The sequence below is a fragment of the Chionomys nivalis genome, chromosome 6 (genome assembly GCF_950005125.1).
Source record: "Chionomys nivalis chromosome 6, mChiNiv1.1, whole genome shotgun sequence".
Taxonomy (NCBI): Eukaryota; Metazoa; Chordata; class Mammalia; order Rodentia; family Cricetidae; genus Chionomys; species Chionomys nivalis.
The window spans coordinates 46,974,539-46,999,377 of record NC_080091.1 but is presented as its reverse complement, the minus strand read 5'-3'; the positions used below and the strand labels follow the sequence as shown (position 1 = coordinate 46,999,377).

Genomic DNA, 24,839 nt, shown 5'->3' with positions numbered 1-24,839 from the left:
TAAAAAAAATATTTGTTTATTTATTATGTATACAATATTCTGTCTGTGTGTATGCCTGATGACAGATGGTTGTGAGCCACCATGTGGTTGCTGGGAATTGAACTCAGGACCTTTGGAAGAGCAGGCAATACTCTTATCCCCTTAGCCACATCTCCAGCCCCTCTCTTGAGCTTCTTATATCTTTCTTCTGAGTGCTGGGATTGGAAGCATAAGACACTGATTAACTCACATATTTAAGACTAACTCCTAGATATTGAATGTTAATAGCTATAGTTATAAATGGTGTCACCAAAAGTTGTGTTGCTCATTTGTGGCTCAAAGTTCACCCTTACTCCTTACTTAGTTGTTCTTCTATGTTTTTCCTTCCAGGTGAATTTAGCATGACTTTGCTAATGTGAGAGTTAGGGAAGTTTTCACTGAAAAATAGTTAAATACAATTGTGTAGAAGTGACACTTTATAAAGGTAAACAAAACAATTTTTATATGTGAATATTGATGTATCAGTAGAGGTCACTGCCAGTGGCCGTGTCAGAGGAACAGTAGATGGCAATTGACTTCAGGTTATGAGCCCACCAGGAGAAAAATCCCTGACAGGTGAATCTCAGATAGGTCCCAAGACCACAGACTCCAGAATATCTTTCGTTTCTTCTGTGCCTTTACATGTTTGCTGCTGCCTTCTTTCTCTGGTATTTGATGGTGGGAATGGGTGTGGAAAGATTCCCACTACCTGTAGTGTAGTATATTTATCTCATTTAAATATCCCATTCTACTGGGCATTTTCATCTGTGAATTATTTTGAAGATAATTTCTTCCTAAGGTGTACTGTCTAATTGATAATAATAATGTTAGTTTAAATAGAATTTTGATGATTGAAAAAAATACAAGAAAGTGTGATACAGCTAGGGCCTGAGTTTTATCTAAGGAGCTGCATAGATTGAAGTTCAGGTCAATGCTTAGGGAAAACATTTGAGTCTGAGGAGCCAGGCTGGCTTGAATTCTTTTCATCTCAGTTTTAGGAGATGTGTTCACAGGTTTTGGAGTGCATCATAGCCAAAGCAAACCTTTAAAACAACTCAAGGTTAAATTAGATGTTTTTGTTAAATAGCTTTGAGGTGAAAAAACCCAAGAAGACAATCTAAAGTTTTAAAAAGGCACCATTTATAACTATAGCTATTGAGTGAGGAACTTTTTAAGGTCAGGCAAAAAGAACAAAACAACTGATACTCATTAGCTGATGTATCTTTCTTGCTAGGACTGGTTTGTGACTAAAGGTGATGATTAATTCCTTATACCTATTTTTGCCTTCAATTTCCTGATATAAAAATCTATTGATGAGTGGGCATGAACCCTAAAGTAGAGATGACTGTTTTTATGTGTAAAAGGTTTTTTTTGTGATTCCTTTAAAATTCATTATAAGATTACCTTACAAGATAGTAATAAAGTGATTCTTTCTTTTAAACACAGTATGCAGCCTTTCAACAAAAGAACTGGCCAAGAAGAATACTTTGCTTGCTTACTCTGTCAATCTATAAAAAATTGCTTGAGTATTAATGTATGTGGGTTCTGGGGACAACTTATTTTTTTTGCCTGTAATATGCATAATGTTTAATCATGTAAGGTGAGAATAATGGTGAACTTCTGATTGTCGTCTATACTTCTGAGTGCTGGGATCACATCTATGACATCATGTCTGGTGTATGTGATACTGGAGATTGAACCCAAAGCTTCATTTATACGGGGCAAGAACTCTACCAGCTGAGCTCTATCTCTAGATTCTATGTTTTTCTTATGTTTATGGCAGAGATTCAGAGTATACAAGTCAGGAATGTGGTCATTATTTTGCCTCACACAACAATGTTTTCTCATTTTCTCCAAAACAATATTTTTGTGGACTTTAATCATGGGAGGTACATCTTTTTTTTTTTTTTTTTTTTTTTTTTTTTTTTTTTTGCTTTTTCGAGACAGGGTTTCTCTGTGGCTTTGGAGCCTGTCCTGGAACTAGCTCTTGTAGACCAGGCTGGTCTCGAACTCACAGAGATTCACCTGCCTCTGCCTCCCAAGTGCTGGGATTAAAGGCGTGCGCCACCACCGCCCGGCGGGAGGTACATCTTTTAAACTATGAAATGTTTCAAAAAGAGGAAGGAAAGTTTTTGGCAACTACAGCTGTATTAGAGGATGCCTAAGGGAAGCAATATACTGAAAGGAATATTTATTTTGGCTCACGGTTGAAGAGGATCTTCATTCATCATGGCAGGAAAGGCATGGCGACATTCATGGTGGAGGGAGCACATTGAGGAGTCTCCTCAAAACATAGGAGATCAGGTCAGGGTTGAGTACAACATTTAAAGGCCTGCCCTCAAGTCCTACTTCTTCCAGCCTGGTCTCATCTTCTGAAGGCTCCACAGCTTTCAAAATAACTACGAGCTTGAGAGCAAGCACTTGAGCTTCTGGGAAATATTTCAGCTTCAAATTGCAATCATGACTATTAGGTTGTTCAGAATATAGCAGAAGTTCAGAAAGGAGGTACTTCCTTAATCCTAGCATGTGGGAGACAAGGCAGATGGAGCTCTCTGAGTTCAAGGCCAATCTGACCTGTAAGAAAAGTGAGTTCCAGGACATCCAAGGGTAACTTAATGAGGCCTTCCCTAAAAATTTAAAAAAGAAAAAGAGTATAACAGGACACTACTTTCTAAAAATTATTTTCCCTTCATTAGTGATGTTGAAATATTTGAGTATTCTTGTTTTACCTATCCATAAGTTATCTTATTATTTTTTAACGCATCTGAAAAGTTCTTGTTATTGACTATCAGTGTCTCTTTTTGTACGAGCTTCTTGCAACTGCTATAGCAAATTACCATAAACTTGCTAGTTAAAACTAACGAATCTGTTTGAAGTTGTGGGGACATAAGTTTTAAATCAGTGCCACTGGACTAAACTTGAGGTGTGGGTAATGTGTTCCTTTTGAAGGCTCCAAAAGAGAATTTATTTTCTATCCTTGCCAGCTTCTCCTGGCCACCAGCATTCCTTGGTTTGTGGCTGCATCACTGCCATCTCTGTTTTCATGGTTATATTGCCTTTTTGGTCTGAGCCAATGCAGAGTCCACTTTTCCCTTATAAGGACATATGGGAATGAATTGAAATCCTACCAGGTAGTCTTCTCGTCACAAGATCTTTCATTCAATCATAGTTGAAAGTTGCTTCTTCTAAACAGATTAATATTTGCTGAGGAGGCCCCGGCAATGTTATCTGACCATTCTGTAGCTTATTAGACTTTTCCTTCAGACTAAGTTGCAAGGGGCAGAGTAGAGTGCTCATGGGTTTGGTCACTTCTGTGCCCTCCGTGCTTACAAGAGTTGTGAAGAGAACAACATTCACTAATACTTGACCAATTAAACATTATTGAGTCACCTTAAATATCTTTAGAGTGGGGAGTTTGTGATTTAAGAACGCATGCATGATGCAGTCATGGCATTAGGATATAGTTAGTTGGAATTTCAGTGAGACAACTGGAGAGATTATTCCATGGACTAGGTCTTACCCCTCCATAATCTAGGTGTTTCATGAATACACACACTCCTTGTATGTGGCAGTGTTAAAATTGAGTTTGTACAAGCCTGAAAAGATGCATTAAAGTCTGCATTCTAGTTGCAAAAATCCTTGATTTCATAAAACGCCTGGGATTCTTCTCAAAACTTTTGACTTATTTTTTGAAGGGGTCTAGTATGTGATCCTGTCATGAGTACTGCATCCGAGCATCCATGATGATATTTTTATATTTTGTGGATTAGTTCTATTTTTCCTTAGATTGTTTCTTGGTAGTGTTCAAGGCTAATAGGTGTCCATACAAGGAGATCTTTACCCTTTTTACATTACAAAAAAAATGACTTTAAGTTTTCAAACTCTCATTTAAACCCTTTCAATTTGTCACAGGTTTTAAAAATACTGTTATAAGATAACGCAACTGAAGTTTCATTTTATATAGCAGCATTGACCTAGGGAAATTCGTACGCAAGAGTTTTCCTCCAGCAAACTACACTTGTGAGATTCTGAAGGTGACAAAGGCAAAGAATGCGCGCTGATCGTGCTATGGAAAATTGTTTTGACTTCACGGGAACCCCAGAGTTCTCTGGACCACATTCTGGGTCTTGCAGCCTGAAGGTGAAGATTGTGTGGCCAGCAGGATGGTGCTCGGTTCCCTTAGTTCCGCCTTACTAATGAACTTTGCAGTTTGGCTGTGAGAGGTTAAACTAGGACCCAGCACCAGAGTCCCAGGACAGTCCAAGGCGACAACTACTCGTCTTCTCTTTCCTTTAAGGCCTTAGCAACCTCCTTCTGCTCCACTGGATTGCCAACCACCTGGCCTAGGCTCAACCTCACCGGCAGGATGGATCCTGTGCGCGCGCAGCCCAAAGCGTCCCTCGCTGCCCAGAGACAAACCCCGCCCCTCCACGGCTCCTAGATTCCAGGCTTCCGTGGCAACCGAGCCTCACCATGACCCCGCCCCCTTGGACTAAATTACTCACGTAAGTTATGTTATCAGAAAAAAGGACAGAGAGCAGAACGTCTGAGAGCTACTTTTCTCCATTGTGGATCGACATCGCTCGGAAGACATGTTGCTTTTGTCTCCTAGCCAATGTCTCCCGCGACTACACCGCGACACGCAGCCTGCATCTCTCGTTCCCCCCCCCCCCCATTAGCAGCCTGGTGGTCGGATCGGGGGCGGGGCGTAACGCGAGTGACGTACGGGGGCGGGGCTTTGGGGGCGGAGCTCCGCGGGGGTGGGGAGGAGGGCAAGATGGCGGTCGGTGAGTGATTCTGCCTGGGTTCCTTCAGGCTTGAGGAGACGCCGGGGCGGGGGTCCCGCTCGTCCTGCCTGCTGGCCGTCTCTCCCCCGCCCCCGGAGGCCTCCTCCTTTCCTTCCTCCAACTTGGAGGCGGGCCAGCATCCCCGGACACCATGTCAGACTCTGAGGAGGAGAGCCAGGACCGGCAACTGAAAATCGTCGTGCTGGGGGACGGCACCTCCGGGAAGGTCAGTCCTCGGGCAAACTCGGCGACCTGGGCTGCAGGAACCACGGCACGGCCAGGCCGGGCGGGCCCGTGGGGGAGCCGAGCGCTGTCCAGCGCCGCCTCCTGCTCAGCGGTCCCGCCGACTTGGCCTGGCACGCCTCGGGCCGCGGCCTTCCTCGCGCCTGCGCCCTGTGCGCGTGCCCGACGCCCGCCCGCCAGGCAGACCCGCTCCTGGGGTGGGCCACTGCAAAAACCGACACAGACCGTGACGCTGCGCAGGCCGAGCGCGCTCCGTACACCAAGGCTGCCCTTTCAGGGTTTAGTTCCGCCCTTGGCACCTGTCAGTTCATTTAATGGGTGTTTCCCGAGCTCCCGCGGTGGGCCGGATGCCGGGGGTCGCGAGGACCCCTGCCTTCTTAACCTAGCCTTCTGCGCCCGTTGGTTGCAGGAATGAATGGGCTCGTGCGGGAGAATACCCGCAGGCAGTTAGTCCCCTGTCTCCTTAGGCTGGAGTTCACCACCAGAAGTTGGGAACTCCTGAAATGGGATAAACATGTCTCATTGCTTGGTGGTACTCGGTACAGAGAGGGTCTCTAGGCGTCATCGAGGACTGGGGTTTACCAAATAAAGCGATGCACCCTTGTCTGGGCACCCTCCCAGTAGTCGCTCCAGTTGAAGCCACGACACTTTTGGGGAAGATAGTTAAAGTTAGTTCTTCTGCGCAGCCAGACTCCTCATAGAAAACCTCCCTCCCGCATCAGTCACTGGTGTCGTTGGACCTGGTTTCTGTGGCGACGGCTTTTGCATCATTCCCGGAAGGAAGCTGGGCATATGCTTTCGAGCTTTGGTGCTGAAATTTGGGTTCCTAGGGCCACTGCGGAATGTTTAATTCTTCTGCAAAATTTTGGAGTCTTCTGTTAATCCCGTTTTTGTTTTCCCAGGATACTTTGCTGTAGAGCGCTACCTCTAATAAAACAGTTCAATGTGATCATATTTTTGTGCAAAGAACAGAACTTGACTGCTTTTCTTTAGGAAGTGTATGAAATATTGTGCACTTAAGCTTTTTGAAAAAGCAGATTATTGTAAATCCGCATTGTTCATTCAGCAAAAATATTATTTTACGGGTTTCATTCTTAGCTTTTTTTTGAAGGCCACCTTGTGATTTTACCTCATAAACTCAGTTGCATTCATTGAACAACTGAGCTTACTTTTTTACATTTAAAACCATGACACTTCGTAATACTAGTACATTATCTAAAAGATACCCAAATTACCCAGTAAGTCAACATATTTTATTTATTTTTATATTTAAAATTTAAATATACCTCCTCCAATAAAAATAGTTAATATTTGGTCGTGTCTTTAAGGTTTTGATTATTTGTATCCCAATATTTAATAAATGCTGAAATTTACTCATAGTTTTATATCTATATTTTAAAAATTTAGCCAATCATAACTTTATTTTGCCTTTGTTGCTAGTTTAGTGTAATTTGTTTTTACTTGTTTAAAGTTCTGTCCAATGTTGAGCAATGTATTATTTCTCCCCCTCTGTATGGTTGGGTTAGGGTTATCATTCTGCATTGAAGAGTGAGTGGTCTTCTTTTATGGTGCTCTGCCTCAGTCTTTGTCCTCTGGATTAGAATGTCATAGCTTTTCCTGCTATACTTTCTGAAATGAGCTGCTCAACTCTGACTGGGGATCTGTTCAGCTCTAAGATTATTGACACCACCATTCTCATTGTTTCTTTTAACTGTCCTTTCTTTTATGAAACTCAGCCTCGTTTTCATTCTTATTTGTATCCTGTTTAACTCTTCAACATTTTTCTAATGTTTGAACTATCAGCATTTTTGTAGCCACAGGCAGAAGCAAGAAAGAACAGCATTGGGAAGATAACAGTTTCTGGAAAAGATGTTTAGTTTGTCCTTCTAGTATCATGTGTTTTTGTTTTTTATGTCTTTCCTGGTCTGTTTCATATTTTCAATTTTCTTAAGATTTTTTGAAGCAAGCTTTCTTTTTGGTATCATAATAAATACAGCGCTATCTCAGTGTTAGTAAGTATATAGTTTGGCTAAAAAATATTTCCAAAATCAACACAAATACCCTATATGTATGTACATCAGTAATGAAATAAAAATGTCTCAGCTATGGTAGCCAGTTGTTCACTTTAAGAAGAGTATTTATGCAGTGTCGAGGCAAGTCACTGAATATGAGTAATGGCAGTGAGGGTAAAGAACTGGAGAGGAAGGAAGTGCCTCCCACAGATCCAGTCGATCCTTGAAGCAGAATGTGAGGCGGTTTGAGAACCTACATGAACACTATATATGACTCATAACCTAGTTTGTTATTTTCAACTTGAAAATCCTGTGATTTTTGAGGCTTTGTGTTTGCCTCAGATTTTTCAGGGCAGGGCTTTTAAATCTGGAAATCCTGTTCTCAAGGAAAGAACTTTACTCAGAATTTTCCAAGTATATATTTTATTATTAAATGAAGTATTAGTTTTCATTATTTCATTTTTCAAATAAAATTTGCTTTGTTATTTTCCTTCCCTGGCTTTGTGCTTTCCCGCTTGCACTTCCGTCCATTTCTGAATGTTAATGAATATAAAAATCATAAAATTTCTTAATCTTAAATGAAAGTGAAAAAATACTTCAAATAAAATTATGCTATTACATGTGCCTTGTTTTTCCTTGGCTTTTAAATATTTAACTATTCATATGTGAAACATTTGAGATACTTGCAGTACTGTAGGTAATGGTATTTTTCTCTAGACCTCTGAGCACTAGGCTCAGTGGAATAATTAAACTTGACTGAAAGCCAAAAGATCTTTAAAAAACAAACACTTACCTCTTTTATTCTGGTTTTTCATTTTGTTACTGCAACGTACTTCAATGAAAACATAATGAGTTTATTTATAAATGTCTGGTTGAATGTCTCACATATGGGATTGATTAATCAATATTTGATGCAAAATCTTAGACATCTATTGTAATTACATTATTGGAATATTAAAGAGTTTGGAGTTAGCATCTGCAAATTGTCCTTTGTGGAAAAAATATGGTCCTTGTATTAAAGAAATTTAACTCACCTTGCTAAAAGTACTTGAAATATGACCACGTGTCACTTAGAACTTCTGTTCTCTTTTCATAGTTAATTATAATGCACTATCTTGGGAACTTTATTCTAGTTCTTGTTATTTACTAGTTGACTTCAAACTTTAACTTTTAAAATAAAACAAGTTTTGTTGTTCTCTCTCTCTCTCTCTCTCTCTCTCTCTCTCTCTCTCTCTCTCTCTCTCTCTCTCTCTCTCTCTCTCTCTTTCTCTCTCTCTCATCTGACAGCCTGCCTTGAAGCTTAAAGCTTAGTGGAGCTTCCTTTTTCTCCTTTGGGGTAGACTTTCGAGTGTGCATTCGAAACATTTCCTTTTGAGTTTGGAGTTATTTCAGTTGTTACTAGAAGTATTTTGTGCTCTGATAAGAAATGGTTCTCTAAAGAAAGCCCTGGAGTTATACTACCTGTGACTTTGTAGCACTGTTTTTAGATAGAGAATATTATTTTGCCTGCTTCCTGCTGATCTCATAATACTAACTTTTTATTTAAATTGTACATATTATCATGACAATTCTGTATAATTATTTTTACTCTCTAAGTATAGAGAAAAATGAACACAATGTTTCTTATAGCAAAACTGAAAGGTTCTACAAATAGCTTTCTCTTCCCTAATCTGTACTTCTTATTAGCTAATGGTCCAACTATCCTCAGACATTTAACCTTAGACATTTAAAGAGTTCTCCGAAAGTCTTGTTGAAACAATATGTAAAATTCCAATCTTAATGATATTGTTGCTTTAGTTGCATTTACAATTTTCAGAGTCTAATTTCCGTCAAGGAGGAGCTTGATGTCAGGGGACTTAATGAGCTCTAACTGATTAGATTAGTCTATTGTTTCCACTGCTGGTTGTAGGCAAGTGGTGTGTTCCTGGTGAGAGTGTCTCTCTACCTTTTTAAGTGATTTAGAGCTACTGAAGGTTGTTTGTTAATTAATTACTATGTAAATCTTAAGATTACTTAATAAGCTTTGTAATGGACTTATGTTTATATTTTTAAGGAAATAAATTAATTTTTCTATTCTGTATATCCATTTTTTTTTTTTTTTTTTTTTTTTTTAGACCTCCTTAGCTACGTGTTTTGCTCAAGAGACTTTTGGGAAACAGTACAAGCAGACTGTAGGACTGGATTTCTTTTTGAGAAGGATTACCTTACCAGGTGAGAGACTGTAAAACCTATGGGATTGCTTAAGTCTCACTCACAGGACAACCTTTCTAAGTATGAAACTCAAAACCTTACCTGTATGAGATTACATAGTCTCATAGGAATATGTACAGCAAATTAACTATCATTAGCATTATTATGAGAATATATTGTCCATGGGGTAACAAAAAGTTTATACATTCCCCTCCATTGCTGTTACTGGCAACTATGCAGTTTTCTTTTCTGAGTATAAACAATAGTTGCTCATAAAATTCCAGAAGGCTTTTCAAAAATTAAATGCTATACATTTCTTGACAGCTATTGTATTAATTAAATGTGAAAAAATTGGGAAAGATTTAAAAATATTATTTTGATTAGTTTCTGATTTAGTTTTTTTTTTTGTTGTTTGGAACTTGGAACAGAAGTATAATGTAGCTATGGAACTTCTGTGCTCTAATATGTGAATGCTGTTTTATTCAAGGCAGCATGAAATTGCTGGCATTTAATAGACCACTAAAATTTAGGGTCCCTAGGCACTCATAAAAATACAGTTTGAGCATTCACGATGTTTCAGTTCACCATGCAAAGAAACTATTTAGATGCCAGTTGCAGCACATTTTGTGAGAAATACAGGGAAATAACAACACAAAAAGAGTAGTTTGTGTTTTAGGTTAGTTTCTGAGCAATTAAAGCTTTAAAATGTATCCATTCAATTTCAGTGATTAAGTGACATGTTTCAAATATTTTATTAAAAGTAGTTATCTTGATTCATTTTATAAACCATAACCCTTCTTTCTGTAAATTAAGTGGTTGCCCTTGTAATATCAGTTTCCTATACTGAAATGTGAATAAGTTTCAGTATTATTGGAATTAGTTTCCCTCTCAAGTGCCCCATCTATTGTTAACTTCCTATGGAAATTACAGAGTTTTGGGTAATTGGAGATACTCTTTCTATCTCATTACTATTATCCCTGTTATATTTTGTGATGGTTTATGTTTGGATCTCAGTTTAAAATGGGTTAAGTGATACTACATGAGAAAAAAATTTTAATTTTCACTATTATTATTTAGAGGGTTAATGAGAAGCATATGTATAGTTTGTTCTTTGTTTTATTTATATATATTTTATGTATTCAAGATTGAAATACCATTTTAGCTGCACATTCGGAACAGTTGCTAGTAGAATATACACATAGGTTATGCTGCATGCATACTGAAAAATGGCTTTGTGCAAGTCTGTCTTAGTGATGCTGGTTATTGGATACAAGAGCCTCAATATAATACTTTGTTATCAGCTATTTTGTTGGGATGATTATATAGTCAAAGCACCAACTTGTTTCATTAATTTTGTTCAAATTTTGAATTTTTTTAGTTGAAATGCTGAAATAAAGGAACAAAAACTTACCCAAATATTAATATTATAAACATTAATTAATGGATATTTTATTTATATGATATTTGTGATGATTTCTGAACTGCTGCACAAGTTACCAGCTCAAAAATTGACTACTTTGTAAAACATTGTTGATAGTTTTAAAATACAAATTTATAATATGTTTGGTCTTAGAAAACTTTAGTTAAAAATGGCATTAGGGAATGTATGCTTTTAGGAATATATGTTTTACTTTTCCTAATGAAGTTTGATGAGCAGATTTTTAGAAAAATAATCGTATTTTTTAGGAGATAGTTTTAGCAACTTAATGAACTCAAACTTATAAATATTTAAATTTGAAAAAAATTTCATGTATTTTGATTTAATATTTAAAATTATAAAATATTCTATAATAAAATATATTCTTTGCATGCTCTAAACCCAATTTCAATGCATTGTGATGTTTAAGGTTTGATTAGTGTTTTCTCATTTGCTAACTAAAACATTACTGAAAGCATCTCTTGAATTTATGGTAATGTAGCATAGCGTGTGAATCTAATATTTGTTATAAGTTTAGTCATATTGTTAGGGCTGTAAACTCTGTGTGTTTATTCACATTTTCTTCGTGTAAGCTTTCAAGATCATTACTTTGCAGATACTCATCCATTTTAGTGTATTTCACAATCTGGTATGCTGTATAGTCTGGATGCAACCACTGTGCAGATTTCACTGCTTAAAATGGTGTATCTGTTAGTCAGAGATTCTGCTGATAGAGCTTCTTAAGAGCCTTAGTCAAAATACCTTCAGGAAACTGTGGTACAGTCCAGTAAACAGCGTTTTACTGTGAAAAGGATTTCTGAGTCTTTGGCACAAGAAGTGGGCAGTCTTGTGTTTTGAGTTCCATCGTGACTATGCAGCACTCTAAGTAAGGTTAACCAAGGCACTAAGTGTACTTATACAAGGTCACTGTTGAATCCCTGTGGTGTCTTTGACTCATACCAAATGCAGCTTACTGTATTTTATCTTTTAATATAAATGCCACTTCATTTAAACTTTTTCTAGTTTCATGTCATTTCCTATAGAGGACTGGAATTTTATAGTAGTTTGCATTTGATATTAGAATGCTGACAATTTGTTTAATGTTCTTTATTTGTTAGAAATCTGGTTTAGATGGATTTTTGATTTTAGAAAATATTACATTGATTAACCGAACATACTTCTATATGTTCTATATGTTATAATTATGTCATATTAAAAATAATTACTATATATGGTATTCCTACAAAAACTTAAATGAAAATAAGTTTGAATCACAGCTTTACATTATTTTTATCCTAAAATAGAAAATATCTATTTTATTTTCAGTTTTGTGTATTAGTAAGTCTAAAGTTGAAATGTAGATGTTAAATATTTTTCTAAGTATATGAAATAACTATGCAATACTACTCAGTAATTTTTTTGCTAGTTCTTTGCAAGCCAAGTTATGTGTTACTAATAATTCTATTGGAATTCAAAGTTATATCTTAAAATGCAAACTAATAACAAGAAGTATGTATTCAGAAAGATAAAGATTTTCAAATTACCTTCAATACATGAATGTAAATCAAGGTGGCAAACAATTACATATTTGAACTAGGCCCTTAAATGACTGTCACTAGAATTTGGGAGCATACATTGAAGAGTGTTCCTGAAGCTATAGCAGAAATATTCATAATGTGTAATTCAGAGAGGCTCTGGATATCAGAATGAAAAGTAGGAGGGAGGGGAAAAAACTTCATATCTGATTGTGAGGTTAAGCAGTAGGGATTATTGGGTCTTGAGGGAATGGGATTAAATACCTCTTAGTAATTATTAATGCGCAGCCTGAAATCTTGCTTTGAGCATTATTTTTGGGGAACGCTGTCTTTTGCTGTAAACCTAGGACTGCTGTTTTGCAAATCAAATGAATAGACTCCTGCCTGTTGGATGCAGGCTTTCGAACCTCATTCGTACATTTCTAGTGACGGCTAGCATATTCCCACCTGGTTAATTTGAGATGGCATCTGAAAAGACTGGTTTAGCTTCAGTTTTCACGAAAATTAGAATTCTAAGAAATTAGATTTATATGGTCTGTTGGCCGATTCTTAATCTGTGATATTTGTATTTCAAATACATAGAGCTTTAAGAACATTTTTGTCATTACTCATAGCATTGGAGCTGTGTGTGTGGCAATGATCACGGCGATAAACTTCAGTAGCTCTCATTAGTGCTAATGGATGTTCCTCCTGGACATCTCTGCACTGTGGCAGATGGAACAGATCTACATCCAAATAATGGAAATCTTGTAATACAAGTCCACACAAACCAAACTGAAGTGTAAAACTTTGGTGATTAATTCACTATCGTGCTTTCTTTCCAGCAGTGTAGTCAAAGGATGGGACAGACATTCTCTGATTTTAGTGTTTTACATTGGTTTAAAAATTAAAGTTCAGTTTAAAATCTGTTTTATTTTTCAGGAGAAATCATTTTTTTCAGTTCAAAATTTTAATTTCAAAATTTTCTGATTTGTGAATCATTTGGAAGGTACCAGTTCTGACTTTGGAGGAAACAATATAATTTTATGAGGAAAAAATGTTCAGCTAATATATGATATATAGTTTTTGACTTGCATAGTTTAATAATTAGTTGTATTGTTAAGAAAGAGGAGTTTGCTTAATAAATTTGTGTTCATGTCAGTTTTTTGCAAAATGCATAAATTGTTTTCAATGACTGCCTTTTAGTCCTTTTGGATACCTTTATGATGCTTGTAATGGAGAAAAACATTGGATATTTATGAAGACTTTGAAGTGCACATAATCATTTGTTTCAGTCATCATGTTTTGTACAAAATATAATTAGTTTGTAAATGCTGTTTTGGGCTTGCATAGAGCTCTAATATATATATTTAAGAGATTAAATAATATAAAAACACAATTATTGATTGTGTTTATATGTAATAGCTGGCATTCAAATTAAAACTTCATTTGAGGTAAAATTATGGGTGAATTTTTATAGTCTGTTACTTGTTGCGTTTCAGAACACATAATATTTAGAAGTGACAGCACAATTCATGTGTGATTGGGTAGGTTATAAAACTTCCGTCTTTATTTTAAAAGTATTTTTCTTTCTCTATGTATATGTGCTTTATATTGTTCCATTACCTGAAAATATTTAATTTTGTTAAGGCATAAGTTTTTAAATTAACGCATACAGTATTTCATTTTTCTTTTTGAAGTGGGTCTCACAATGTAGCCCTGGCTGTCCTAGAACACTTTGAAGATCAAGCTGACCTCCAGCTAACAGAGAGTCTCCTGTGAGTGCTAGGATTAGAGAAGTACATCACCATGCCTGCCACTGAATTTTATTTTATACTAAGTGAAATTATAAAGATGTTTCCATAGAAATAAGAGGTAGAGTTTCTCTACCACCATTTGTTTGACAACATTGCTTAGAGTTTTAAATATCTGACATGTGAACTTGTAGAATAAAATGAAGTTGACATTAGATTTTATCATTATTACTCAGTGTTCTGTGATACTGTGTTTAGTTGTTAGATTGTTAGTCTTTCATATTCCTATTTTATATTATTTTTATATTCTAGGAAATTTGAATGTTACTCTTCAAGTTTGGGATATAGGAGGGCAGACAATAGGTGGCAAGATGTTGGATAAATACATCTATGGAGCACAGGTATGACGTGAGTTCTATGATTATCCTAATATTTTAAATACTTTCCTTACAGAAGCATGCAGGTACAAGATATACACACATATTTTTAATTTTTCTTTGTACTTTATTTTTATTTATTTATTTTTATTAAAAATTTCCGCCTCCTCCCCGCCTCCCTTTTCCTTCCCCCTCCCCCCACTCCCCACGCCCCACTCCCTTCCCCCTCCCTCTCCAGTCCAAAGCCAAGGACAATGGCACTGAGTTTTGACCCTACCTCATGTACTGGCTTTGTGGGAGCCTAGCCGGTTTGGATGCTCGCCTTCCTAGACCTGGATGGAAGGGGGGAGGACCTTGGACTGCCCACAGGGCAGGGAACCCTGACTGCTCTTTGTACTTTATTTTTATTTCATGTGTTTGACTTTCTGTTTTTGGCTTGCATGTAAGTCTGTGCATCACATGCATGTGGTACCTAAGGAGGCCAGAAGAGGGCATCAGATTCTCTGGGACTAGAATTACAGATGGTTGTGAGGGGCTATATGGAGGTTGGAATTGAACCTGTGTACTCTGGAAAAGTAGCCAGTGCCATCTCTTTTGAGAGTTGGCTATCATTATTATTATTATTATTATTATTATTATTATTATTATTATTATTATTATTATTATCAGTGGTATCTCTTTTGAGAGTTGGCTATTATTGTTGTTATTATTATTATTATTATTTTATTTTTTTGGTTTGTTTTGAGACAATATACCGTAACTGTGTACTTTTGCCTGGTCCAGACTGGCCTGGAATTCAGAGATCATCCTGCTTCTACCTTTCAAGTACTGTCATTAAAGACACATGTCTGATCTGCTAATCTGATTTTTGTCTGATATGTAGAGATTGATTTTATTTATGTTAGTTCTTTAGTTACATTTTTTTCTAGACTACATTTGGAATGATTTGGTGGGAATTGGAAATCTCTTTAAAACTTTCATAAAACTTACCTTACTAAATTTTGCTGTCATTAGTTGAAAAATGCAGTGATTTGATTATGTGACTACTATCAGTAAACTGAATGAAAAATATTGAAGGGGGTATTTCATTTTAAGTTGCAAGTAACAAAAGATATACCTGTCTATCTTTTTGACCTATGTATTGGCTTGCTAAATATTTATAATTCAGGCTAATATATGTAACTTTACTCTGGTAAACTTTATTTACCAGACAAATAGATAGGATTATATGTATGGAGTAATGTAATAGTTCAATATAATAATGGCATGTTTTTAGAGGAAAATCTGTGTAGAAATGTTATTTGAATAGTTGCCCTTTTTTGGAAATTTAAGTTTGTAACAGAATGATTTATGTTTGTGTCTTTTCTTTCTCATAATATGGTCCAGGCAGTCTTCAAATTCATGGCAGTCCCCTTCTGCCTCAGTCTCCCAAGAGCTGAAATTATAGGTGTGAACCACTATGTCTGGTTATATTTTATGTTTTAGTATAAAATTATACAAATAGAAAATATGTATGCTAGTAGCACACTTTAGAAATTATTTCATTTTAAAGATATACCATAAAGAGTAGTTGCTATTTTAATGCTTTGGTGGGTTGCTTTTTCTTTTTTTGACAGACTTTAGGAATGCTGTAATGCTTTTTATGTTATTGTCTGCTGAAGTAGCATGTTTGTAGACAGGTAAAGAAGTGCATGGAACTTACTGAGCACTGACTTAGGACTTATGTATGTACTTTTTATTTTTGCTTTTGATTCTGGTTTTAATGTGCATCTTCTCCATCATCATGAGACATGAAGGTAATCTCTAAATGTTCATGGTTATTTATTGGAGTTTGATGTTTTAAGTATAGAAAGCATAATTTGGAGTTGGACGGTGGTGGTGCATGCCTTTAATCCTAACACTTGGAAGGCAGAAGCAGGTGGATCTCTGAGTTTGAGGTCAGCCTGATCTATAGAATGAGTTTTCAGTATAGCCAAGGCTTCACATAGAAACCCTGTCTAAAAATACCAAAAAACCAACCCTCTTCCTAAAAAGCCCCAAATAAACAAAAAGCAAACAACAAAAAGAAAGCTTAATTTGGTTAAGTGAAACTACATTTTTTGTTAAAAAAATGAATCTGTAGGATAAAGACAGTACTCCACTGTACACAATTTGACTCTTATCAGTTGCCATGGAAAGTGGAATCTACTTTTCTACAAAATATTGAGAAGTATAAATGAGATAGACAGGGAACTGTATCATTTGTGATGGTTCTGGAGACAGGTGTTTTCACTTACACTTGTCTCTTAAAACTTTCTTTAACATTTGTTCTTTCTGCATTATCTTGTTTGCAAAGTCATTCTGCTCATGTGTCACATTTATACTTGTGATTATATGGCCTGATAGTTTATATACATGCACTTTTTAAAGCTGTAGCTTAGATTTTTTCTTTGGTCCCTTTTTGCGATTGTTTCTAAAATTTTTTTCCTCTATGGTGCTGGAGCATCAATCTTACAGCCTTATACATATCAGGCAAATACTGTTCCACTGAAGTGTATAACTAGTCCCTTTTCTCTATTATTAAACTTATTTTGTTTAAAATAGATACTAAGCAAAGGAGAAGTAGCTGGATGGAGAGACATTGGAAGCCACAGTACTTGTTTTACTTAAGAGAATGGCTAAATTGAATTTGAAAGTAGCACATCTTTTTCTCCTTATCCCATAAACTATATCTACAGACCACATACCTTTTTTATTTTTAATAAAAATTAAAACAGTCTCTCTTCTAGTGATGTTTGACTCAGTATGTCACATAGAGCAGCTTTAATTTTTTTTCTTTAATTTCATTGTGTTTATGTGTATACACATGCCATGGTGATGTGTAGAGGTCAGAGGACAACTTCGTGGAGTCGTCTTTTCTCACCTTCCACCTTTGTGTGGGTTTGTCTCTTGGAGCTGTCTTTTATGATAGACAAATAGAATAGCACTTTAGGCATCATGGGACAGATAATATAAAAATTAATTATTTTCTTCTTTGCTTTAAAATTGTACAATATAGTGTATATGAATTGGATTCTTTTATTTTGCTTTTCTTTTTTTATAATATTTATTTATTATGTATACAATATTCTGTCTGTGTGTATGTCTGCAGGCCAGAAGAGGGCACCAGACCTCATTACAGATGGTTGTGAGCCACCATGTGGTTGCCGGGAATTGAACTCAGGACCTTTGGAAGAACAGGCAATGCTCTTAACCACTGGGCCATCTCTCCAGCCCCCTATTTTGCTTTTCTTTAAATCATGTAAAATATATCATATAAATTATTTAAAATTTATTACTTTTATATAAAAGTAAGTATTGTGAAAGTCACAAAATATGCTACCCATTCTCAGGTTTATAACTTACTATATGCATAAGATTATGCAACCATATCCTTAAGTTTGTGTATCTCTTTTATATTATTATTATTATTATTATTATTATTATTATTATTATTATTATTTGATTTTTCGAGACAAGGTTACTCTGTGGCTTTGGATTCTGTCCTGGAAATAGCTCTTGTAGACCAGTCTGGCCTCGAAATCACAGAGATCCTCCTGCCTCTGCCTCCCGAGTGCTGGGATTAAAGGTGTGCGCCACCACTGCCCGACGTATCTTTTATATTATTACATAATTGCTTAAAATGTAAGGGTGTATAATATGTCTTTCAGGATTTTGTTTGTTTGCTTTTGGCTTCTTTTTTTTTTTCTTAGGCAGGGTTTTTCTGTATAGTTCTGATTGTCTTGGAACTCACTCTGTAGACCATGGTAGTCTTGAATGTCAAGTACTGGGATTAAAGGCATATGTCACTAGGCCTGTTGCCTAAAATTCTTATTTTTTACTTTTTTGAGAATTCTTTGTTTTGGTGAAACGAGCTTCATTTCCTAGAAGAAAGTGAGTGTTAGGTGTCTTCTTAGAATGTGCCATGCGTAGCTCTACCTTGATAGTACATGTTAACCAGTTTTTCTTTTGCTGATGTTTTATTCACAGTTTTGTTACCAAGCATGTACCCTGCTATGCTAAATAACAGGGTAGTACAGTGTTTCTGAGAAATTTGTCCTAAGAAACTTGGAATTCTGAGAAGATGAAATAAACTATCATAAATTAATAATAGTGTAATAACTTTTTTTGTGCTCTCCAGAAATTATAAACCTAAATAATATGTAGAATACATAAAAATACATTTATCAGTTAGGCTGTTTGGTTAAAATATATGTAAATAATATACCTCAGCCAAGGATGTCAGCATCTGGGGAGTGTTACTCTTTACCAGGACATAAACTTTTTACACGTACTGTCATGACAGTCTGTTTTTAGTATACCAACCTAATATGCTGCTTTGCATTCTGGTTGAGGCTTTCTAACTTTTTCATTGTTTATAGATTTATCTTACGCACTTCTCATTTATCTTCTATAAATCTGGGTCATTAAGCTGTAGAGTATTACTTGTGTGCATGTAATTTTTTTTAAACATTAGTATCTAGGAAGAAATTTATTTGAAAGGTAGAAGTTTACTAGGCTTTAGATAAAATTGATTATTTTACCTCCTTTTTCTCTTAGTAACATTTAACTTTAGCAAAAGTCCATTGGATAGTGTACATTGAAACCAAGTGAACTGACCTCCAGAAAGAATTAAGATATTTTGATAAGAGCTAGTTTCAAGAACTAAAATAAGTCCCAGTTAAATGCCTGGATTTTAAATTAACTTTAAAATGTCTAGAAGTCTTCAGTAAGAAGTTATAGGCTATTTTTCCTAGCGGTTAGGAGCAAACACACAGTACATAGTGTTTAGTGCCCTGTAACCTGTGGCTAACAGAGGCTAATAACAACCTCAGAGAAGGACTGGATGTTTCATTTTCGTAGCTCTTTTCATCCTGGAATCTAAGTGGTTTGCAAACAGTGCTCCACTGAGCATAAACTCAATGAAGTGTAGTCATTTGTGAGTTAGAACACAACTACTCTTGTGCATCAATGCCCTACATAGCTGAGCCTGCTTGTTAACCATCAGCTAAATGATTTGGTGCCAGCATGACTACTAGGGACAGATTATATCTAAAAGCTTGACTCCCGAAACCTTCTGCTACCATTTACTATGATTTTTTATTGGTTATTTGCCAAATATAGCTTTATTTATAGCCTTCATTTACTGGCATTTCTTTAATTTTTTTATTTGTAGTTTTAAAAATTAAATTTAGACTGGATGGTGGTTGTACACAACTTTAATTCCAGCACTCGGGAGGCAGAGGCAGGTGAATCTCTGTGAGTTCGAGGCCATCCTGGTCTGCAGAGTGAGTTCCAGGACAGGCAGAGCTACACAGTGAAACCCTGTCTTGAAAACTGCCCCCCCAAGTTAAATTATATTATTTCTGTCTTCCCTCTCCTCCCTCCAATCATTTCTATTTCTTCTTTCCTTAGCTCTCAAATTTATGGTCTCTTTTTAAATTATTATTATTATGTATCTATAAATACATAAATATATAAATGCAATGTCCTGAGTCCATTTGTAGTATTATTTTTAGGTTGTAAGTATACTATATTGTAGCTATTGCATTGTATTTACGTTTTAATTAATTTCCCTGTGTAATTGAAAAATGAGGTAAATTATTTCTCTTGCATGTTAGGAAGAAAAAAAATCCTCTGGATTTTAAGGTGTCATTTGCCAATATAATAAAAATAGAGAAAAATTTATTAAGGATATGAAGTATTGCCACCAATGTTTGTTACTTCTTTTTTTTTTAATATTTATTTATTTATTATGTATAGAATATTCTGTCTGTGTGCATGTCTGCAGGCCAGAAGAGGGCACCAGACCTCTTTACAGATGGTTGTGAGCCACCATGTGGTTGCCGGGAATTGAACTCAGGACCTTTGGAAGAGCAGACAATGCTCTTAACCACTGAGCCATCTCTCCAGCCCCCTGTTTGTTACTTCTAAATAGCAGTCAGTTAATACCTTGAGAATTCTGTGCATTCAGTGTATTTACCCATGCTTATTAAATACATGCAAACAAACAACTGCATAAAGTAATCTTATAATCTATGTAGAAAAAGTCTTGAGCAAGGAGAAGTCATATCTTTTTGAAATTAGAAGGGAAGGTCTATTACAGTGAAGACATTGGAACATTGAAAGAAGCATTTCTTGAAGTTGAAATCTGATTTACAAAGGTTATTTGAAAGATTTGGGAAGGAGAGGAGCTACTGGAGGCTGAATTAGGGTGCGAAACAGAAGGGTGGCCTGAGCATAAAGACAGGAGAAAGATGATGGCGAGTGGGTGGTAAAATGTGTCTGGGACGGGAGAAATGCTGATGGCTTTAGATGGCCACAATGCTCAAAGAAAATTGGATTCCATAGTTGACAGGATCATTCAACTCGTGTTGAAGTTAAAATGAAACTTCTCAGAAAGTTGTATTTGTGACCAGGAAGATTCTGGTACTTTTTGGAGGGAATAAGAAGAACCCTAGATTGACTATTTATCAAAGAGACTCAATTTTGAGGGTCTTCCTGAGGAACTGACTACCCAAGAAGCTTTTTGGGTCTAAGGCTGCTGGTAGAGACCCTGGGAGTCAAAAAATTTGGTAATGAATGTTAAACTTTTGGTTCATTTCACCTATAATACCAAATTTTTAGCCATAAGGTTGATCATATATTCTTTTGATATATGTGATGTCAGCTTGATGATTTTTTAAAGATTTATTTATTTATTAATTAATTATATATACAACATTCTGTCTCCATATATGCCTGCTCACCAGAGGAGGGCGCCAGATCTCATTACAGATGGTTGTGAGCCACCATGTGGTTGCTGGGAATTGAACTCAGGATCTCTGTAAGAGCAGCCAGTGCGCTTAACCACTGAGCCATCTCTCCAGCCCTTTGATGACTATTTTTTATATTCATTCTGCTACTGTCATTTGTGTCTTTCCCTTGTAATTGCTTTTTTGAAGAATCTTTTTTTTGTACTATTTCTCTCTTTTCAACTTCATTGATTTGTGCTCTACTTTTTATTTCTACTCCCTTTCATTTGCTTTAGTTTAAGATTGCCTTTATTTTGGTTTCCTATCATGATAACTTAGAGAAGAGATTTTTTGGCATATGGTTCTAAAGGGTTAAAAATCCATCACTGTGATGCTGCATGACAGTGGGTGACAGGCATAGTTGCAGGGACAGGAAGCTGAGAGATTGAGCACATCTCCAACTGCAAACACAAGCATCGTCACCAGAGTGGTGGTGATTTCTTGGCAGAGCCCTCAAAGAGCAAACTTATGACTGTTGTGTGCTGATGTTCTTTCATAAAAGAATAGGATGAGAGAAGGATTATTGGATCCTCAACTGAGATTCCACACCTGTCTGCCATTTGTACACAGTTCTGTCCTAATTGCACATGGCCTCTTGGTCTTGGAAGGTATTAGAGTATGGAGTATGTAGAAGGTTAACTAAAGGGACACTCCATCTATGTGGTATGGGAAAGTCATCATCTTGGCTAAAGGGAGATCTTCTGGTAATATGGCTGTTTCCAGGCTTCGAATGTTCCTGTAATACCTCAACCACACTTTCTAAGTAAGCCATAAACCTCATTGATTCCTTAAATTGGATTTCAGTGGAATACACTATATTTTGTCATTGGTGCCCCTGTGGATGGGTAGAACTTTGTTTATATCACCCAGGGAAAGAGTTCCTAAAGTAAATGCCTTATAATTTTCTATTGAATGATAAAGTGAGGTGAATAACAAGAAATCAGGTAAGTGAGTCTTTGGTATGAAGTTTTATATTGCTTTAGCCCTGAATGCATTGTTTTCTTTCACTGACAGCTGTAGATGCCAGAGATTTCAAGTCCTCTAGCGTCTTTGTTTATTTCATCCCAACCTTTTTAGATATTTTGAAGAACGCTTCTCAGCTGAAATATTTGCTTATAGTTGCTCTTATCCCAAAGCTCTGTTAATGCCAATCTTTTAGTGGGCCTCAGATCAATGAGAGGATGGCTAGAGGAGTTGGAAGTTAGAAACTTTCCTCCACCCACAGGATCTAATGCTTTGTAGGGTATTGCATTGGTTACTTTCTCCATGTCAGAACTAGGAGCAGACCTTTCCTTGCTCTGCAACTTTCTGTGGGTAAATCCCATGATAGTGGTGGCGGGGAGGGGGAGGGTGATCCAAAGAGTGGGTTGCTGAGAGTCCTTCATGCTACAGCCAGGCAACAGTCCCTGCAGGTTGTTTGTATTACTGTGTCCTACATTACCATCCCCAGCAACTTCTGATCCAGGGAAGTCAGTTCTGTCTGTACTCTTTTAATTTACTATGCTTTCCAGGATTTAGGGCAGTGATTTGTCCTTTAATCTCAGTTCTCTGATGCACCCCTGAAAAATCTGATCTTTCTGTTGTAAGGCCAGAGATAATAATCAAAATTCTTTATGTGTTAGAAGCCCATACTCCTCAAGTTTCTTTTGTTTTGTTTTTATATCAGATTTTCATATTTTTCAGTATAACACTAAAGGTCACACCATTAATAATTATGGTAAGAATAAAGACAAAATAATAAATGTAAAAATAATTAAATGTCAAAAGTTTTTTTATATTTTATTGTGTTGAGAATATTTGGTTTGAAGGATAGCTAAGTTAGTGAATGAAGTATAGCTTTTTATGAATCTAAAATGATTCAAAATAATAACTGAAAAAATACATTAGTCTAGAGTAGGGATTGGCGACTTTCCTATAGAGTTAGATGTAAATATTTCATAGAGGCCTCCCAGGTTTAAGTCCTAGGTTTAAGGGCATGCTCCACTGTGCTAGCCATCAGTACATGGTGGCATGCATGTTCTACTCATATGTGTTTTGTCTTACCCAGCTTTTGTTCCATCTTGGGCAAATATTTTCATGTATTAGTCAAAAGGTTTCAATATTTCAAGGATTAGTTATCACCATGTCTAGACTTTATTTAATTAATGTACAATACCGCAAAATTACTATGAGAATGTGACTCACAGTGAGCAATAAAAATCATGTACAGTTATATAAACTACTAATTTTCAGTGATCTATTTGGTGTTTATTTTTATTTTCTTGATCATATAGGTCTATTAAGCGTTTTAAAGGTGGGACAGAAAAATAATTGTTCAGATTAAGTAGATGATGTTTCCAGGCCTGAAATCCAAGGGTAGGACTCTTTCAGCAAACAATAAATGCCATCACCCACTACAGAGGGAGGTAGAGTCAGTAAGGATTGGCTGTCTCTAAAGCTCAGTTTTGGAGCTATATTCTTCAAGAAATTGTGATTGCACTTCTTATTTCAGATAACTATTTTAGTTAATGACCAGAAATAATCTTGGAAGAAAGAAATAGATGTTGTTACCAAAATAAATCAGAAAAGCAGTTTTGTGTAAAATTATGTAACATATTTTTGTTTTATATAGTTCTTATTTAGCCCAGGTTGGTCTTATATTTAGTATGTAAGTAAAGCTGGCTTTGAACTCTTGATTCTTTTTACTCTGCCTCCCAAGTAGTGGTATTACAAGTGGATGCCACTTTGCCTAGCAAACTTAGGTATTCTATTTAAAAATTTTTTTGAAAAAAAATATTTTTTGAGACTGGGTCTTGCTCTGTAGTTCACTGTATAGTGGAAGCTATTCTCAAACTCAGAACAATCCATCTGCCTTAGTCTTTTTAGTTCTGGGATTATAGCTGTGAGCCACTATATCTGACTTTAAAATTACATATTATTGAAATTGAAAAGGATCTTAGAGACCATCAGAAATCTAATTGTGTGATTCATTATGTTATATGTATGGGCATTTTGCCTATATGTTATATCTGTATACCACATGTAGTACTCTGACAAGCCAGAAGAGGGTGTAAACAGGCATCACAGACCAATAATAGCTGCCATGTGGGTGCTGGGAAGTGAACCCAGGTTTTCTGGAAGAAGGGTCAGTGCTCTTAGTCCTTGAATCGTCTCTCTAGTCTCTAGAAACTTACTTTTAAGACAATAAATAGGTGACTTAAGGATTGATGTTGTTTAATAAAAGCTCAGCACCAGAAGATCATAAGAACAGCCAGTTCTAGCTTTAGAAACCCAACTCTTAATTTTTGACAGTTTTTGTGAGCAAATTGTTGAATACACTCATGATTATTTTTTTTATATAAACTAAAAAATGTTAAGAGTTATTATGTGGTCAAAATGAATTATCTACTAATTGCTATAATTTCTATTGTCTGGGATCCCAGGGTTGTTCACATTTATAGTTTATGGGTAGGGTGGAAATGCTAGTTCAGTAATGTCACATTGACAGCAGCTGCAGTGGAACTCTGAGCTAATTACTTATTACTTGCTGTGACTCCCGTGTTGTATACTTATCTGTTTATATATATAGTTTTCCTGGAAGACTGTATTACTTGAAGCTCAGCATTCATATCCTTAGCAGTCAGTAAAGTGCATGGTATAGAGTCTGCAGACAAATGCATTTAGTCACTTAGTCCTTGACTGATGTCCTGGTTCCATCTGTTATCTGCCTGGATCC

General features: G+C 36.2%; 1 protein-coding gene across 6 annotated transcripts in view; it reads left to right on the top strand.

Annotated features, from left to right (window-relative positions):
- Positions 1–4,769: 4,769 nt before the first annotated feature.
- Positions 4,770–24,839, top strand: part of Rab28 (RAB28, member RAS oncogene family) — a 90,063-nt gene continuing 69,993 nt past the window's right edge. For all 6 annotated transcript variants that reach the window (XM_057772188.1, XM_057772187.1, XM_057772190.1 and 3 more), the window contains exons 1-3: positions 4,770–5,031; positions 9,175–9,271; positions 14,248–14,336. In XM_057772188.1, the coding sequence (XP_057628171.1) occupies positions 4,957–5,031; positions 9,175–9,271; positions 14,248–14,336 (261 nt within the window). In that variant the 5' untranslated portion in view covers positions 4,770–4,956. The remainder of the gene's footprint in view (positions 5,032–9,174; positions 9,272–14,247; positions 14,337–24,839) is intronic.